Below are 19,947 nucleotides of genomic sequence, written 5' to 3'. Positions count from 1 at the left end.
GACCTTTTAGAAAAAATCTAAAACACCTCCGGAACCGCCGAGAAGCCCAGGGGAAGGTCGCTGCAGGTAGGGACGATCCGCTGCTCTACTTCGTAGATCCAGCAATGTAGAAGAAGAATTTGTTGAATTCATTTTGTTCGTAGTCATGAGCGAAGGCTCTGAAGAACAAAAGGTAAATGAGTGCTGCACGCCGGCTTCCTTTTATACCCGACATCCGGGGCCGGAGACCGGCATACAAATTTCAATCGCCAAATTTCATTGGCATTTTCTATAGTAGTCAGAGTTGATTGGTTCTCAAGGGCGAACCCATCTGTCGTTCTCGACACAACGTCGAGAGACCGACAGAAAGGGAACCTTGTACGTTCAAAACCACTAATATTCAGGATACAGATTGAACTTCAAATAATTAACCACTGTGTTGTCAAAGTTGAGATTGTGCCTTTGAGGTTCAAACTGAGTTTAATCACAAGCTTTCCTTAAAGGGATAGTTTACCCAAAAATGAAAATTCATGCATTTCTTTGTTTGGTTGAAGATAAAGATATTTGGAAAACTGCTTTTAACCAAAGAGTTCTTCGAACCCATTGACTACTTTATATGAAAAAATGACAATGATAGTCAAAAGTGCCCAAAAACAGACTTTGCTGTTCTACTCAAGTTCAACAGAACAAATACATTTTATAAAGCAATTTTCCTACTATTGGAGTCAATGGCCTCAAAAAGCTGTTTGGTTACAAGCATTCATCCAAATATCTCCGTGTTCATCAGAACAAAAAATGTATACAGATTTGGAACTCGAGGGTGACTATGTGAGAATTTTCATTTAAGGGTTAACTGTTGCTAAATTTTTAAGTAATAATAAAAAATACAATATTTCCACCTGACAGCAACATTATATTGTGCTAAGTTTAAAATTTGGATGACCACATTGACATATAAACAAACATTACACATTTTTCTCTCTATTTCTGTCTATCTCTCTAAAATCATTGTGTCCTCCTAAATAATTATAGCTTTCCTGTAGCTCAGTGGTAAGAGCACTGCGTTCGATCCCAGGGGATAGCAGATACCTATGTAAAAATGTATAGGGTAAAGCAATGTAAATCGCTTTGGATTAAAGCGTCTGCCAAATGCTTAAATGTAATGTAAATGTAATTAAAATACAGAACCACTGACTTCTCGAAGTATTTGTAACCCATACAACTTTACCTCAGCTGCCTATTGATAACATGATTCATGATGTTTTACATCTAAATAAATAACCTCCATTGGATGTTAAGTTTCTCTTGCTGACAGCAACTCAACCACATCAAGTAAAACTATGATTTTCATTTCCCACAATCCCTGCGCCCGGCCCTGTCTCAGACAACATGAGGAAAACAAATGCAGACAATGAAGATGGAGGTAAAAGGGTTGCATCGCCTGTTGTGTTGGCTTCCGGTGTCTTACCTGGAGCTGGCCAGGTCTTTGGATCTCTCATTGTCATCTGTGCCTTGTGATAGTGCCCTGCCAATTTTTTTATTTATTTTAATAACGGGGAACTGTCATGCTTCATGACAATTTTGTCACATTGTTTTGTTTGTGTAGGAAAACTCCCATGCTTTTATTTCAACATTGCTTTTGTCGGAGCTCAATGGCGTTTATTACTTGCAGAGTTTTTAATTACAGACTGCAGGCAGTGCTGATATCAGACACAATTACAGACGCGGCACAGGAGTTTCCCATATCACCACTGCAGTAAACTGCTTCTCTTACCTGTGTTTGTAGAGGTAGAAGGCAAAGCCTGACAATATGAGCGCAAAGAATGGCACTAGAATGGCAGCCGCCACCGAGCTGCTGTTTGTGCCGTGGTAAGGGTTAGATGAATCCGTATCTGTCGTTATGAGACCTGAGAAATAGGAAGAAAGGATTGAATTTGCAGCATGCAATTTTTTTAATGTTTCTTAAAGGAGCAATCTTTCAAAAACGACACACTGAAGTCTTAAAGGGGTCATATGGTGCGAATTCATGCTTTTCTGTGTCTTTGTCATAAGTTGCCCATGCATGTATTAGACACATAAAATTGCAAAAATGAAAGTGTGGGAACACAAGATTAATTCTATCAAAAAGTGAATGCTCAGACCTGCCTGAAACGCCTTGTGTAACCACACCCCCACAAATCTACATCAGTTCGTGGTATGATTTGACTATGACCACCCAAATGTATATCCAAGTAAGGTGTGTGTACCTGTCAGTACAATTGCTTTGGAACTGATGTTCAAAATATGGTAAGAGGCGTTACTTTCCATCACTCGCTTGCAGTATTCGACCAATCACTTCGCACTGGTTAACTGGCCAATCATAGCACACCTCGCTTTTCACAGTGATGAGCTTTGTCACATGAGCTTTTTGATACAAAGATGCACGGAATGTGGAAAGTACAGCATTTTTGAACCTTCAATAGTGTATACAGATTGCATTACATCTAAGACAATTGATAATATTTGTTTTAGCCGTGTCATATGACCCCTTTAATAATTGGTGACCATTTCTACCTTGTCTTGTTAATTGAAACTTCCCAAAATCCTTGCTGTGAATGTGGCCTTGGTATACAAACATTTTCTTCTCTGACTCAGCAGTCACCTTTACAGAAAACAGGAAAACATCTTGTTAATCAGGTGACTGACGGCACGATGATGTCACTGTGCCAGAACAAAGTTAGTCAAATGTTTTGTCAGATTAAAAACGAGTGCAAATCACATCCACTGCACAAAAAACGTTACTGCATCTTTCTGAAGGACAATCTGGTGCTACTTACATATCCATCCATTGCCCAGTTATCGTTTTTGAATTTACTAAAATATTGTTCTGTTGGCCCTTTTATCTGGTAAACTTTCAATAACAGATGGTTTTCTTCTTTCTTGTAAGTCCCTGCATAACAACACAAAGAGAAAAGATGAACAGACATCAAATTAACCATGATCTGAAACTGGACCTTTTGCAAACTTGCATTTCTAATCTCAATTTCCCTAAAATCCCCCCTCCCATGACTATTCCTTTCATTATCAAAGTTCACAAAGTCTAAAGCTGTGGCACTGTAATTTCTCAGGACACCATTATCAGTGATATCTGTCAGCTAGTGCCGGCAATTCATGTGTGCTTCTTCATTAAAAACTGCTTACAGTGCCTGAAGTGGGTGAAGAAGGAAAACGCAAAAACATTAAGAGCCATCAAAACCTGCTGAATTCTTCTGAATAATGAAGTTGAATTGTTGACACTGATGGGAGATTGGGAGTGAATGGAGAAATAAAATGCAATGCTAATTTAATTAAAGCGAGAAAATCATTCTCAGTCAGCACATACTTCATTAGAAGAATATTAAACACCTGAATACATTCACATAAGTTGATAACTTGGATCTGAGGAACTTTACAGCAGTGATATTGCTGCTTCAACAGTTCTTAGTCACATGTATTGATTTACTCACAATGCAGTTTTTGCTTGACATGTACAAAAAAAAACGGTTTATGGATTACAATACAGTATGTGTCTGTATTTATTTCTATATAATCCATTTTCAGACATAATTTCAGATTGTTCATCATATAGATTAAAACAACAGAGCACGATTCTCAATAAAAAGTATGACATCATCAAAACATGGTAAAGTTGAAGCTCACCGGAGAGTTTGATCTGTACGCCGCTCTGTTCTAGAAGAGTGACGTTTACTCTGCTGGTGGTGCCGTTGAAGGCATTGACTGTTATTGTGGCAGCTTGTCTCTTGCCCAGATACTCATAAAATCCAGCCCAACCAGAGTTCAATGAGAACACATCTGCTGGGACTGAACACAACAATACACTCATTAAAATATGTACATACAAAATTAACACATGCAGAGTAGATCAAGTGGTCCCAAAAGAGATTTGGACACCCACCAATAATGTGGGAATGCCATAGAAGGACCATTTTTGGCTTCCAGAGAACCTCTTAATGTAAAAAAACAACTTGTAGATTTACTTAATGTTTTGTGTTATTGGTGCAAGATTCCGCTTTTTACTTAAAAATGTGAAAATTAAGTAAATCCTACTATTAGTTTTTACAGTGGAAAAAAATGATTAGGTGATTTGAAAGGAAATTATTAAAATGTATTTATGTTGCTGTTTTTAACATAACATTAAAATAACGTTAAAATCTTGAGAATAAAATCAATTTATTTTGTATGAGTAATTCTAATTGAACAAATTAAGTAAGTCTAACTCAATTGTATTATGTTAAACCAATTTAAATTGGTCAAATTAAGTTTAATTATTTATTTTGTGTTTAGACTACATAAATATTTTTTGTAGATATAACTTCTTGTATAACTAGTTCACAGCATGATTTGTATCTGACTGCATTAGAAGATACATTTTCTAGATTTACTGTCATTTTAAAAACGAAAGACTTGTTTGTGTTTTTGTTGATTAATCTTTGAGATTTAGGAGAGTTTTTGTATTATTTTTAAGTTGTAAGAAGAGCTTGGGCTTAGGCCAAGGGAGGCACAATATAAGTCATGAAGTGTGTTATTTCACTTATTGAGCAGTAACTGTGCTATTGACAGAGACCACAAGACTCTTCTTACTTGACCATCTATGTTTTAAAAAATATATATATTTCTATATGAAAGTAAGTTATCAGTAAAGTTTGAGTTAGACATGTTTTTGTTTAGCGTTTTTGTTTACTTTAAGTGACATTTACTTAAAACAAAATGTATTTAATAAATAGAATTTACTCTACTCTGGTTAGTAAGTTGTACTTGAATTATACCAGCAAATTTACTTCGTAAAATCTTCGTAACAATTTGCATGAAGATTTTTTTAAATTAGTTTATTAATTATTTTTTTCAGTGTAAAACATTTTACCTTTCAAAGAAGCTTTTGTGAAACAAAAAGCTGCTTTGGATGTTAAAGATTGATTCTGGCACTATATACAGCCCATCAAAAAAATATACTTTTTAGGAGTGGCTTCAATTCAATGCAGTCACATTATGTACAAATTTTTTATATTATTTATGCGACGATAAAACATTACATATTGTAACAATGCATTATAAATACAGCCTTTATAGAAAGTGTTACCAAAAGTCTCTATCATCGTTTGTTTAAAGTTTTGCATTCAATGCAATGATGTCTATGTGTTTGTGTGACTGCTGCTGGGGTTTAAAGGTGAAGTGTGTCACTTCTTTGCTTCTAATAGTATCAAGGGAACTCCAGAAATAATGACTGTTTTCCTACAGAGTCCCCAAACGCTCATACCGTCTCTTTAACACCCCCGGCTGCCATCATTCAGAAACTAGTCAATATCTCGCTAAAATGTGTTTTACAAGCCAAATTCAAACCAGAAGTTGCCACATCAGACCAATGGGGTCACAAATGGGGCAATGTTATAAAAGACATAACTCTTTTCAGGGACGTCACTTCTTGGCGAGTCTGCACATTGACAGGTGGAAGTATTTTAAAACTGAAGAAATGAAAGACTTCACCTTTAACTTGATTATGGCATTTCCAAAGGATCATTATCAGAAATGCAACATTATAGGCCCATTACTTCCAATGACCATGATTCATCTCACTGTAGGCCAATGCTATTTCTGATAACAACTAAATGAAAGTCTGAAAGGTTTCATACCGCGAATCTTGTTTTTCTGCAGGTCGGAGTCCTCGTTTGCCTTGCTGTTTATTTTTGGTCCAACTAGGAAGAGCGAATAATTGATCATTTGACATTTGCAGATCCAGACTGCACCACAGTAATGTCATAAAATCACAGTGTGTGAAGAATGACTCACTTCTGAGTCAGTTTGACATGAAGTGAAAAAATATATTAGGGTCATTCTTTCTGTTCAGTGCCATTTGAGTCCCCAAGACATTTTTTTTTCCTGGTTCTTGACGGACAAACCAATTTGTCAGATGTCCTTATATACATATATGTCTTATTGCCACTATTGGGCAAACAGGTCTGATCTTAATTACTACAATTAGCCTGAATAATTTGTAAGCTAGATTTATGCCTATTTTTTCACATCTTCGTGGCACACCACAATGAATTCCGTCATCTCATGTGTTAATATTTTTTTAGTGTAACAATTTATGATTTGCAAAAATAACTGTTGCGTCTGTGTAGATTACATGAGCAAAGTGTATGCGCTATGTGCACGCTATACATTATGGTCAAGCATGCGCCCTTAAAATAGCATAATGAACAACGCGCAACGCGCCACTGACTTTAGACTAGGTTTTTTCTGGTCAGTGGCTCAATTGTTTAATGGAACAGCAAAATAGCACCAGAGATTGTTTGCGCCGGAACACGCCTCCTTTTTTTTCGCTGAACCGCTCAGGGAGCGCAAGTACATTCACTAGTTTAGCGACGTGCTTCTGTGGAGGGAAAAGCGCGCTTTGCGCGGGTGCAAAATAGGAATGACACATGCGTCGGTGTACAAAGTCAATTGCGCTGGGTGCAAGATAGGGCCCAATATGGGATTTTATATTTAAAAATTGGGATAATTATATAAGACAAGCCTCACAAAAGTATTATAAAGACAATCTCCACCATAGAACACTATACTGTATGTACTCAGAATAAAATAATTACTCAGATTTTAGTGCAAGCAAGCTAAACTGTCCTGTCCCCAGTCAAGCATGCTAAACTTCAGTTACAAATCTAACTAAAAATATCAAATAAATGCTATATTTTCCATTGGCATTGAATAGCCATATATATAAGATTTGTCAGGATATGTTATAGTTTGTTACTATCAAATGTATTTAAAGATGAACAATATATATATATATGACCACGCTTTATGGTTGCTCTTCTAGTCACATAATTCTCAGGAAGTATCAAACAATTTGAGATTAATCATTTGCAAGAAGAACAGTAACTATAACTCTTTTATCTGCGTTCCTTCAACATAGTTCACTGATGAAAGCTCACTCTGCTTATTTAGAGAGGAAAACAATCCGTTTTTGAAATCTTGAGAAATATGGTTAATAAACATGTTTAGCATAAAATGTCACTCCTGTTACGCTGTGTCCACCATGTTCACATCTAGTTTTTATTATTAATTAAATAAAATCAACACGATACTATACATGTTTTTCCTGGAATAAATTGACAAAATCAAATCACTTTAAAATGGGACTAAATTGAATTTAAGCCTTTTATACTATGTCACATTCACATAACATGGCTTTTGTTTAGAAAATAATTTATTGAAATGCATTTGCAGGGTAAAGTGAGATACATGTTAGCCCTTAGAAAATAAAACTACATGAACTATTCATTCTAAACACTTAAAATAGAGCAAAGAACGCCCTGTAACAGGTGGGACATTGGGCCTGTGCCACATGGGAAAAAAACGACACCTTAATATTCTGAGCTGGACAAGTATATTTTTTCGTATAGTTTGATAAGCCCTACTTCAACTTTAATGATAAAATCATAGAAAGTGCCATTTTTTATGGAAAGTAACTTCTTTGAAATGGTCCTGAATAGTAAGAATGACCCATTAAGCAACTGCATGCATTATATAACAAGGACACTTCAATCAAACTGTACATTTTTAAACACCTATTTTAGTTTGTCTTGGTCTTAAAAACAGTACAATTATACAGTATAAATCAACAGAAAAGCCTGCTTGACCATTAAACCCTTAACAGAACAACCACGTGAGTTTTACATGTAGTCACATATGAAAGGCGGCTCACATGTGAAAAACATGAAATGTATGTTTTTGTTCTGTAAGGGAAGCAATGCATTTTACTTTTAGCCATAAATAAATTACGATGTAATGTACTGATGTTTTTTTTTCGGATGTTTGTTATAACTAACCTGGATGTTCATTCACATTTCAAAAGTTCTCTAGTATAAACACAAGGCTTTTGTCTGATCAGAAAATATAATGCAGATGCCAACAAATAATGTAAACACGCTGAGGGGGATTTTCTTTTATTTTTATTAGAAAGCAATATTAAAAATCCCATAATCGACTATAGCTAAAACAGACTTCATTGGCCTATATGTTTATTTATTTGATTATTTTTTCAATTTGGGATTTTTTCACAGGATTTAAATATCACCCAATAAAATGAACAGTTCACTATAAACGGTTGTTGCTTAAAAAAGCTGAGTTAATACGGTAAAAAGTTGTTTTCACCTTTGCACACTGGTGGTTTGCCGGACCACTTCCCGTCTGCTTTGCAGGTTCTGTGTTCGGACCCTCCAGACAAGAAGAAACCATCCTGACAAGTATACATCAGGGTGTAGCCTATAGTGGGCAGATCTATAGCCTTCACATCTACATGAGACGGCGTCTCAGGCTGCCTACAGGCATGAGCTGAAAGAGAGAGAGAATCAGGACGAGAAAAATAAAAGACACGCGTTGACATTTAAACCTTTTTAAAGCATCACTTTCATGATATCACCAGTGTGAGGGCTTTACCACTTCTTCAAAAACAGTATGACAATTTCCATTTGTGACGTGTTCTTGAATACCAGATGGGAAAACAAACCCAGATTTTTTTTAAAGCTCATACAAATGTTTGTGTTGCAGAATAAGGTGGAGCTCTTGAATGCTTTTGTAATTTTCTCTCTTTATTTTGTCGAAGTCGTTAAAGTTTGCTTTTCTTTTTGTTCTTTAAACACTTTCTCCTATCCCAGCTTAACACGGAGAAGTTTAAGTAAGCTTTTCATTGATTTCCCTCAAAGTAAAACCGTTGCTATTAATACATTTTACCACGTGAGCGAACCACCCTGCCTGTTAGCAACCATTAAGCCTGTTTGTTTATTTCCTTATTTGTTAACAATTGCAGGCAAGGGGAGTGTTTGAGAAACCTGTTTTGAAGCATTTCATTTTAAAATAAATATTGTGGAGTATATTTAATAAATCTATTTATCAAGCAAAGCAGTCATATTACTTTAAATTGGGAATTCATTAACATTGACAGCTTTCATATAACTGACAATGACAGAGCTCCTGATAAAAGCTTAATCCAGATCTGCAAATTCTGATAAATATGAGCACTGGCCATAAACGCAAAGAAAATGAAGAGAATCCCAATGAGAGTAATATGGAAATGATTTACAGAGGACTCTCCGCAGCATATTATGAGAGTCGAGATAAAGCCACGCCACAAGTGCCGCCAGCTTCCGTAATATATGAGCCAAGCCCTCGTACCTCACTTTTCCTCAACTCAATTCCTCCTGCCTCTCAGCTCCTGACAGTTTGACCGCTTTACACGGACGAGAGGCCCGGGGGATTCAGTGGAGCGCTGTCAAACCAGCCCGCAAATCTCAAATTTATGTACAAGCCAGCGAGTTTAATTCTTTCTGCTAAGGCCAGCGATCTCGCTTCTGTTCAATTCCTGATCGCTCTCATTCAAAAGTGTCACAAAGCTTAAAAGATAATCGCTGGGATGGTAAAAGAGCCAAGGATCAAGTGTGATGCAGCCAACGCTCGGAGAACATCTCAGTTCAATTAAAACTTCTTTCCTGCTAAGATGTCTTTGACATCCCCCTCAGTGTGTCTTCAAACAATGCTCCCATGTGGTCATTTCCTGCGTTAAGATCTCGTCCGCTTGCATTTCACTGCTACCCTTTGTTCTTCTGGTGGTGCATCATCAATCACGTGGACATGAAACCTGGGGCCGCATTTGTAGAATGTTGCGTAGAAACCGTCAGGGCTGGTGCGATTCACTTTTTCAGTTGGTCGAACAAATTTATCATTTGTTTTAATAGTAATCATAATGACCTTGACCATACCATAATGCACTTCCTTCAAGTTATATATTGGCTATGAAATGATCTGACACAAATATAACCTGTCGCTCTTCACAATCCTCCTTTATTGCCCTCTTTGCAAAAAGCTGTGATTTTGCCACTGGCCTTTATGTGCCAGACCCTATTTTTAAATAACAGTCTTTCATTTTTTACCACATTAAATGAAATTGAATTAGCTAGCTCAAAAGAACCCCAGAACTATATTATTATAGAAGTACTTTACTACACATTGTCATAAATAAACTTTAAATACCTAATCTTACAGTCTTGTTAACTGGTCTAAAAATGCATCTATTTGATGTGTTTTGAGTGACTGATTTGATGGGTTCAGTCAGTGAGTCTCGTGAATTCAGTGTTTGACATACGTATGAGTTGCTTAAACAAAATGATTCGGTTCAAATGAGTTGTTAGGTCGCAAATCGGGCATTAGCGAATATTGACGCGCTGTTTGTTCTTCACAGCTGTAGGACATCGCAAAAGATAGAAGTTAACACGGAAAACATTTCACTGGATAGAATAGTTTCTTCAATGTCAGCTGCATGTGCGAAACACTTATCAGGGGAAAAATGGGCAACATGTTTATGAGCACATTTCACACCCAGCTGTCATTCAGGTAAAAAATATTCCCCCAAATGCGCCACGTGAAAAATGGATTGGCATTGATAAACGTGTGAGGGAGAGAAATAGTTCAGAAACCGATGTGTTCGACTTAATTAAGTGCCGGAATATGACATCAATGTTCCGTCATAGCATTTTAAAAGCATATGGAGCACAGTCTGTCCTGCGAGTGCGACACTTTTGTGCCTTTCGGTCTGTACGTCACCAAATGAAGCCACTTCACACTTTAATTTGGAGACAGAGGGAGTATTCAAGCCCTCTGCTCGCTCTTTCCTGCACAAATCACAAGTGCGTCATTCACTACTCATAAATCACATTAAATGTTCAAAAGAATCTTTGGCGGGGCAACTTGAACCAATGCGCCCCTGTAAAAAATTTACCTCACACGTTTAAAAAAAATGATCTGCCTAAAATTTATTTTACGATCATTTCTCAAAATCTTTTCTCAATGTTTCTCAATTCCAGGAACACAAAGAACGAACGCACTTGTTCTCAGCCTCGAAAGAACATACTTGGATGGACGCGCCGCAGTGACTTCTGGGACATTCAATGCATCCTTGATATCAAGCACACATCCGGATACTTTCATGTGTTCTCTGTTCTTGTGGAGTTTAGTAATGGGACCGGTCTTTTAAGGTTATTGATGACGTAGAGCGAGAACACAAGACCGCTGGAGAACGCATATTGAGAAACAGCTAAGGTTACACTAGCAGCACAATAGAGAATGTGGGGATGAAGTCCAATGTGAAGAAATGAAGTCCACGTTTTTTTATTTATTGGTTTTGGTTTAAATGCCTGACATAAGTATTGTGGGTACAATTAAAAAAACGAATGGTTCTTTCTAAGGGCACATGTTATTAACACAATCTTGGTGGTGGTGAAGTTGATCTTGAGCGACCATGGTATAGTCGTGTTCATAGCCGAAGGTGAGATTGTATTAACAAGTAGCCTTTAAATTTCGTAAGTAATGTCTTCATTGGTAAAAGATGGCATTATGGACTAGAACATGTGACTATCATCTTTTTTTCTTTTGTGATAATCCAAAGCCTATTGAAATCGAAGCCGATTCTGTGTTTTTTTTGTTGACGGTAACAAGGGCGACACTAATTTATGAAAAATAAGTCATCCCTGCAGCACAGATCATGCCACTTACTTTTTGAAGAGCTTTCACATCTAGAACACATCTTCAAATGCTGCCTACATGTTTCCTACAACCTTCCCTAGATATGCAAATACTTACCAACACACTCTGGATGCATCCCACTCCATGTTAAATTTTCTAAGCATGTTTGCGTTGTTGAGCCGAGTATGTGATAATTTTTCCGGCATTTGAAGAAAATTTGACTTCCGACCTGAAAGAATTTGAGGTTAAAAAACAAAGTCAAGGAAATTGAAACAAAGCAAAGCAAAGGTAAACATGTAATTTGTTAAAATGCGCTGACCTCAAATCCCTGAGCCTGAACCGGAATTCCATACGCTGGGGTTCCGGGATCTTTACATGCGTTGTTGGCTGGATCTAGAAATGGAAATCAAACTCAATTTGACGTCAATAAAAATATCGCATTTGCAAATTCCTGTAAATTGTTCAACTGACACTCTTGAATGTTGGGAGTATTGCGCTGCATAACATAATCAGTACGCAGTGACTCACCGATGCAGGAAGGTTGGATTCCATTCCACGAGCCGTCTGCCTGACACACTCTTCTGGAGGAGCCCACCATCAGAAACTGGGGTCTGCAGTAGAATGACACCTGTGATTTGTAGGTGAACTGTTGGCCCTCCATATAACCCTCAGCGGGGGTGCCTGGATCACCACACAGCACGGCTGCAAAACACACGCATCAAAATGGCTTTAAAGAATTAATTATTTAGGCTTCTGATGTTTTGTTGAATTTCAACTTCTGCTTTTAAAAAGTAGTTTCATCACTTTCTTGTATTGACGGTTTCATCGGACCCCCAGGAAACAACCGGTTTGTGTTTGGCTAGTGTCTAATAATTAACAAAAATAACTATTTATATATTATTTCTAGTGGTAACGCCGTTAACGCAGTGAGACTTTTATCGCGCGATAAAAAAAATGTCGCCGTTAATCTATTCTCAAAGTTGGGTTGGGAGCTGGGTCTATACTATGCAAGCTATGATGACTTTCACCTTGATATTTTAGCGCGGATGTATACCAGCTTAACTGCATTGTACGGGGCGAGAACGAGATTTTTCAACTCGCGTGATTCGCGTCATTCGCGGAAGCAGAAGCCGCCTCATCATCTCATAACCAGGGCTTCATTCGCGCGATTCAAGCAGCAAGTAGGTCTATTGCCTCTTTGCATTAACACATAAATCACTCGCGCTTGACACGCCATTCGCGTTTGGTATGATCACAACATAACGTTACTGTGAAATTACCGAATCAAACGTGACGTGCTAACATGGATGCAGCTATGAAGCCGCCGGGTTTGCTTCAGGGAATATTCATTTTTAAGAAGCTTCCCAATGGAAACATCGACAAGACTAAGGTTGTTTGCACCTTGTGCAATGCGGAATTGGTTTAAAAAAAACACTTTCTCTCAACAGGTAGTGGTCTAACTTTAGTTGAAACCAGTAACTTTGTATTGAGATCTAATGTATTATGGCTCCTGTATGACACATCTCTTGTTGCTCCCTAACTCTTTGTAAATTGCTTTGGATAAAAGTGTCTGCTAAATGACTAAATGTAAATGTACTGTAGGAGCTCTTCCAGTCTCAAGTACCACCTAAACGCAAATCATCCCTTAGCTAATGCGGAAGTAAACACAAGTACATTTTATTGAACATAATTTAATTTTCATCACCAATTATCATAGTAGAACAGCTTTCTCAAGCAGTTTGTGATGCATTTTGGAAACAGGAGATGAGCCCCTGGTCTAATGCGCCACCTGGCTTGAGAAACCCGTTCTCAATGACTTACTTTTAGTCATTATTTGGGTAGCACACATATTCTGAATGCCTTCGGCAGAATTCAAACGAGCCATTTTAATCTAGATTAATCTAGATTAAAAAAATTAATCTATGCCCACCACTAATTATTTCATTCATGTTCCTATTATTTGTAGTATTATTTTACTGTAGAATAATTGTTTTAAATAAATGATCTGTTGAATTTTGTTGTATGTTCATTTTATTAAATAAACAATTTGTTGAATGGGTCCTTAAGATCGGTCACATTTAAACAAACCGTATGATACATTGAGCTTAATATTGCAATCTAAATTCAAAATATCGAAGAGGCAGGTTTAGCCAAATAACGGTTCTTCTCGGTTTCTTTTGATTGTTATCAGAAATAATCTGCATGCGCACTATTGTTTGTGAATGTTTAGTTGGGGTCACAAAAATGCGCAGAAACGTTTCTTTATGTTGTTAAAGTGAAACCGTCTCTACGAAAATCTCTCTGAGTGTGTGATATTACTACTTCTTTCTTAACAAGGACTTCTGCTTTAACGGATGACATTTTGGTCAAAAGCTTACCAAAAAAGGCAGCAGGATTTAGAAGCTGCACATCGAGCGCTGCACGCAGGAAAGCCACGATACTCCACATCCTTTTTTGATGTGTTGACACTTGTATCGAAAACGTCAAAACTGTTTTATGATGTGTTGCAGCCTGCGTTTCACATAATTTCAGTCAAGCCATGAAACTTCCATCACAGCCACACAATAGCTCATGACAATAGAAGACAACAACAACAGCCGGCCCGCATACGGATTTATACCTGGCTGGTATTACAGATTTCTGTTGTCATATATACTGTAAATCGTAATGATCCTAATATAGTTTTTACACCATTATAGATCTATCTGCCAATCCATCTGTGGGCAGGACTTTTTGTTGTATGAAAGACAAAGAAATTGAGCCTGGTGGAAATATATTCCACAACAGACATGTCCCAGAGGAGAACCAGGGAATAAACATCCTAAGGGGTGCTGTTGGGCACAACATGTAGAAGGCCTAACAGGTGACCGAGCAACGCCAACATGGCTTTTAAAGCATCTCACCCAAACAGTTTTTATTCAATTCATTATAAATTCTTCTCAGTACCAAATAAAAGAGAAAAAAGCCAAAGATGAAGAACCTTGAATTCGTTTCATTCATGATCAGGATACTGCTCATCCCTACAGATTTGTGTAGTTGACCTCACCTGTCACTTAACATTTCACTTGGTTTAACACAAAGACGATTCAACAGTTATAGATGAGCAGGTTTTACATTCAGCAAATGAACACATTTCAAATCTGTACAAACTGCTTTCTAAGAGGTCAATTGGAAGGTCTCGGAAGAGAAGTCGCCATCTTTAATATTTGTGAATGACAATGAGGCCAGTATGATCAGAATACAGCCCGCTTAATGTTTTGTACCTGGATTGAAATATTGGACGAGAGATCAACAATATGAAACATCCTGAAAAATGTACTCCGATCATTTTACTGTAATTATGAATTTCATTTCACATATCCCATGTAATTGAGAAGCCACACCCACAAACATGAGCTTCTCATGAATGTGCTAATAGGGTTTATTTCTGTTAACTCTTTCCCCGCCAGCATTTTTGATCATTTTCACAATGAAGCACTGGGAAACAGGGAGACGCTGTGCCATCAATGATGGAAACGGTGGGGAAATACATAAGAGACAAACGATACTTACGCAGACACTGAGGGACGTCACCGCGCCACGTGCCATTCCCCTCACATGTGGAGATTCCAGGTGAAGATAGCTGGTAGCCTTCAAAACAGCTGTAGGTCACGCTGGACCCCCACTGAAGATCAGAGCCCTCCACTCGCCCGAAGCGGATAGATGCTGGCTGGCCACACATGATTACTGAAATTAAAATATATCATCAGTATTGTCCTTATTTATTTATTATTTGTCACTGATATAAAATTTAATAAACTCATTATTACAGTATTGTTTTGTAACAACAGATAGTTCACCCCAAAAATTACAATTCTATCTTCATTTACTCACCCTCTTTGTTCTGATGAACACATTGACTTCCATAGTATTTATTTCCCTCCCATGGCAGGAAATGGGGGATGAAATTTGTTTATTTACTGACATTCTTCCAAATATCTTCCTTTGTGTTTAGCAGAACAAAGAAAGAATACAGGTTTGGAACTAACTGAGGGTGAGTAGACAATTTTGGGCCGAACTATCACTTTAAACCAAATGGGAAATATAAACATTTATCCACCGAAAACACTGTAGGAAGCACACATTTTGCCCATGACATTGAGATTACAGTGCTACATTGAAACACTTGTTTTGATTAAATTTACAATGCAGTATTTCTCAATCGATTGCACTTAGTCGTCCAAACTAGAGTCAATGCTCTTAAAACAATGAACATACAGCCTCTTCATTTGGCAAAACCATTCAATTTCACTTCACAAAGTATATCAGCATTCATCTCCGCTAACACATCAATGCACAGATCAACATCAAACTCTACTGAAGTGTCCTATACTGGTTTCATACACACAAACTATACTATTTGTACAAAAAAGCTATATTAAGTTGTTTTCTGGAAGTTTCTGTCGATTTATATATTCATCAAGCCTCATTTCTGTGTGGCCAGAGAATTTGATCTGGTATAGAGATTGTAGTCTCTTAGAGGAGAGCTGCATAATTTGGTTCAGAAATGGATACTATGGTTGACAGAACACCATCTCAAAATGTGGGAGATTTTCAACCCGCTCACATCCCACTGCTGCACGACAGTGGACTGGGAAACAGTCCCAAACCACAACAAAACCTTTGCTCTAATTCCTCCTCGTTCTCAGGAAAGACAAGACGATGGTTTTGCTATACTTTTACAGACTAGAGATGGCACAGCACAACAGACAATATTAGCCCGGTATCCATCCAAAGCGGTATATATCGCATAAAACATTCACGAATAAGCACCGTTTCCATTTAACTGGTTAAACGTCACTTCCTAATAATCTTCAACTTAATATCGGTTAAAAAAGTAAGAGAAGCCAATGAATATAATAATTTTCATATATAATGATGACTTGCGCAAGCAGACGAAACGCAATAAATGGGGTTGCTTTTGGGGATGCATGCTGTTTTTGAAACGCAATCCTAACGGTTCTGGGAGGCAATTACAAAAATACTTTGTGGCTCTGGCATTCAGGAACGACCATAACAACATTTCAGATGCTGGTTAGTCAGGTTACGCTGTCTTTTTGGAGGAATTTATTCGGCAAATGCCTTTCCATCTCCTAACATTTGCATTAACCCTTTTCGCAAAAAGAAAAATCACCTTGAGTGAGCGTAAAACCTTTTTGGAAATTAATGTTTTTAATTTCGAAATTCTTCCTCGATCATTACGTTCAGTTTGCCAATGGGAGGAAGTGTATACCTTTGACTTAAATGGGATCGGCAATGATGATTAAATGGAATTACACGCTGAAATCACTCTGAATACCAAGCGTGCAGCTCATTTCTTCCCGCGCCCAACAACATACATCTGATGTTTTCTGAAAAGAAACCCATCCTGAGGAGGCTGAGCTGTCTGCATTGCACCACTTGCCGCTTGATGTAATTTCATTCTGACATCTGATAACATAGATCCTACACATTTCATGGCTAAATCCCCTTGGAGTTCCTAAGTGAATAATCTCACTTGCCAGACAAGTCAAAAAACAAGATCAAAAACATCTGAATGGCTTTTGATGTTAGGATGCCAAGAACTCCATAATGTTAGTAGATCTTTTAAGCGCTCTCATGGCACCGTTTGCAAAGTGACAACAGGTTCTGTACTCTCTGCCTGCACTTCCACATCAAACTGAAGAGGAAACTGTGAATTACTTTGAATGGGAGTTGAATTTACCTTTGCAGCTTGGTTTGGTCTGGTTCCAGGTTCCATCTTTGCCGCAGCGGAGAGTGGATGAACCAGGAGGCTCCATGACGTACCCAGGGTTACAGCGATAGTTGACGGTTTTGTTAAATGTGAAATCGGTTCCCATGTAGATTCCGTTGGCGATCGGTCCGGAATCTCCACAGCTGATAACTGAAAAGACATGACAAGTTTTAACACATTGCAACTGATAATTACTGATAAGAATAAAAAAATATAACAATTATAATAAGAATAATATTTTTTCCATGCTCTGCTCATGTGATCTTTGGACTTTTAGATTTATAATTTCTTTGTTGGCCGATTTTTCGAGAAATACCTCTTCAAAGTTGACTGTGCCTGTGACATTGCATCTTTCTCATATTAAACTATCCTGACTGGATGTAACGTTTTTGCATTATTATAAAAAACGATCACCTTGAGTTCATTCCCACCTATGCTATCTGTTTCTCAAATACAATGTATTTCTGTTATTTCTACTCTACGCTCTCATTACACTCAGCTTTCCTGTAGCTCAGTGGTAAGAGCAACGCAAGGTTGTGGGTTCGATCCCAGGGGATTGCAGATACCCAAATATAAATGTATAGGACAATGCACTGTAAGTCGCATTGGATAAAAGCGTCTGCCAAATGCATAAATGTAAATTTCAGCCCCTTCTGGGATTGGCCCATGTCAACGTTTGAAGCTCCGAAAGCTCTCCTCAGGATCCTGGGTCAAGCACGTCAACTGAGTGGCTCAGACTAATAAAGCGCATCTCAAAGTGTATGTCGGGATTTCATTGTTGGCTGTTTTTTAAACAATACGTTCTTCTCGTATATATTCTTATTGTATTCCTATTGTTATATCATAGCTGCAATTTATTGTTACATATCGCTGATTAAACCTCCAGCTTTGCTCAGCAGCCCGGTTATAGGATGTTGGTTCAATTGCGATTGAGCCACTCGCTAACGTGGAGTCTTCGGGGTCAGTGGTTCGTATCCGGCTGTGGGCGTGTTCAATGCTTGTGTGTAAATTGTGCGCTTTCATTTTGTTCACATCATTTCTTCTCGACCTGTTCATTTTTCACCTACGTTCCTTTTCTGCCATTTATGCTCTCGTGGCTCTGAGCAGGCGTGGTTCCGCACTATTCTTGCGGGGCTGTAGGGGGCTTGGCCCCATGTCACTACTAGCAGCTATATTTATTATTATAACTATAATTTTTCACAGTAATGTCTCGCGCAGTAGTTTAGCGGAATTTGCAAAACGTTGCTGCTAATATTGTTTCCCACTTTGATAAATTGCAAAAGTATCTGCTAAAATAAATGAATGTCATTTCCATATTTTTTTCTTCATTCAAAATTATTAAGTGGCAACATTTGACAGCAGCGCAGCTAGCGATTATGGAAAAGTGCAGAGTTCTTGTGGTTTAAGAGAGGCACAGTGCAATGTAAATGACTCGACATATGTTGTGCTTTAGTGGGCTTTGCTGTCTCTGGCAGGTCAAACGCTGTGATGATGGAGAGCGTGGAGAGAAATGAAATCGTGCATGTCTCCATTACCGGATTCATGATGCTTGTGTTGTCGTAAACGCAGTGAAAGGGGTCATGTCTAGCTCGCTTATCCTTTCTGTCAGCCTTTGCCTGACATCTGAGTCACAGTGTAGTTTTGACTGGTTTCTGAATACTTCAAACCTCTATTGTGGAAGCTGTTTTAAACAATACATTTTTTTTTAGCTAACCTATAGTTTGGATGTAGTTGGCAAGTTTGCTATAACATGGATTTACAGTACAGTACACCAATAAAGCTAAACAACAGCCAATTTATGACTTAATTAACAAACTGTATAAGCTACATTAAAAGAGTAACAGACGTAACATTGTTCTAATACAACAAGTTTGGAGGCCTAAAATGAAGGTATGGTATCTAGATTTGAGGATTGAGTAGATTGACTTGATTGTAGACTAAACATATCGGTGCTCAGATCTGTGAGATTTATGTCTCTTCCTCTGAATATCTGAGACGCAGATGAAGAAAGCAAACATTTAAATTTGCTCTCCTTTCAATCTCATTGATGTCTACAGTGTATGAGACAATTGACACATTATAGAGGTCTCATCTGTTTTGTTACAAAGGTGTGAAAATAGTACAGTTGCAACTAAATTTCATTTTGGTCAATGGATGACTCCTTCGGAATGTGTTGACATCAAACATGACGACCTTTGCATTTTCCCTCTATGCTCTCGCGACCCACATTCCCAAATGAAATGAATAGATCCATGTTTCGCTGATAAACTCGGCTGTGAATTTTTAAACCAGTGGAATAACAGTAGCACAGATGATATAGAGCAGAGAGGTTCTGACCGATGCAATCGGGTGCCGAGCCGGTCCATGTGCCATTGGTGGTGCAGTGACGTGTAGTGAGGCCGGAGGTCTTGTAGCCCTCCCAGCAGGCGTACGTCACAGAGCTGGAAAACAGCATGCCGTCGCTGAAGACGATCCTGGCGTAGGCTGGCGTTCTCGGGTTTCCACAGGACACAGCTGGGAAGACAATCAAAGAGTAAAAATCTTAAAGCCTGAAAGTGTGTGAAGAGTAAAACCAAACGATTGTGGGAGCGCAGCTTTGTTTGAAACATATCCGAGGGCTCGCACCGCAAGCAAAACACTTC

General features: G+C 38.0%; 1 protein-coding gene across 3 annotated transcripts in view; it reads right to left on the bottom strand.

The window, feature by feature from the left end:
• The window catches only part of csmd1a (CUB and Sushi multiple domains 1a), a 313,221-nt gene that overhangs the window by 7,271 nt on the left and 286,003 nt on the right, over window positions 1-19,947 (bottom strand). For 2 of the 3 annotated variants that reach the window (XM_056760343.1, XM_056760345.1), the window contains 13 exons: window positions 19,643-19,819; window positions 17,276-17,455; window positions 15,085-15,258; window positions 12,061-12,234; window positions 11,852-11,925; window positions 11,650-11,761; window positions 8,170-8,349; window positions 5,646-5,708; window positions 3,658-3,819; window positions 2,796-2,908; window positions 2,533-2,620; window positions 1,754-1,886; window positions 1,448-1,504 (listed from right to left, as the gene is read on the bottom strand). In XM_056760343.1, the coding sequence (XP_056616321.1) occupies window positions 1,448-1,504; window positions 1,754-1,886; window positions 2,533-2,620; window positions 2,796-2,908; window positions 3,658-3,819; window positions 5,646-5,708; window positions 8,170-8,349; window positions 11,650-11,761; window positions 11,852-11,925; window positions 12,061-12,234; window positions 15,085-15,258; window positions 17,276-17,455; window positions 19,643-19,819 (1,687 nt within the window). The remainder of the gene's footprint in view (window positions 1-1,447; window positions 1,505-1,753; window positions 1,887-2,532; window positions 2,621-2,795; window positions 2,909-3,657; window positions 3,820-5,645; window positions 5,709-8,169; window positions 8,350-11,649; window positions 11,762-11,851; window positions 11,926-12,060; window positions 12,235-15,084; window positions 15,259-17,275; window positions 17,456-19,642; window positions 19,820-19,947) is intronic. The other variant, XM_056760344.1, reaches the window with a different exon arrangement.

The sequence above is a fragment of the Triplophysa dalaica genome, chromosome 11 (genome assembly GCF_015846415.1).
Source record: "Triplophysa dalaica isolate WHDGS20190420 chromosome 11, ASM1584641v1, whole genome shotgun sequence".
NCBI lineage: Eukaryota > Metazoa > Chordata > Actinopteri > Cypriniformes > Nemacheilidae > Triplophysa > Triplophysa dalaica.
Note: the sequence above shows the minus strand (reverse complement) of the source record. Positions and strands in the feature narration are given on the sequence as shown.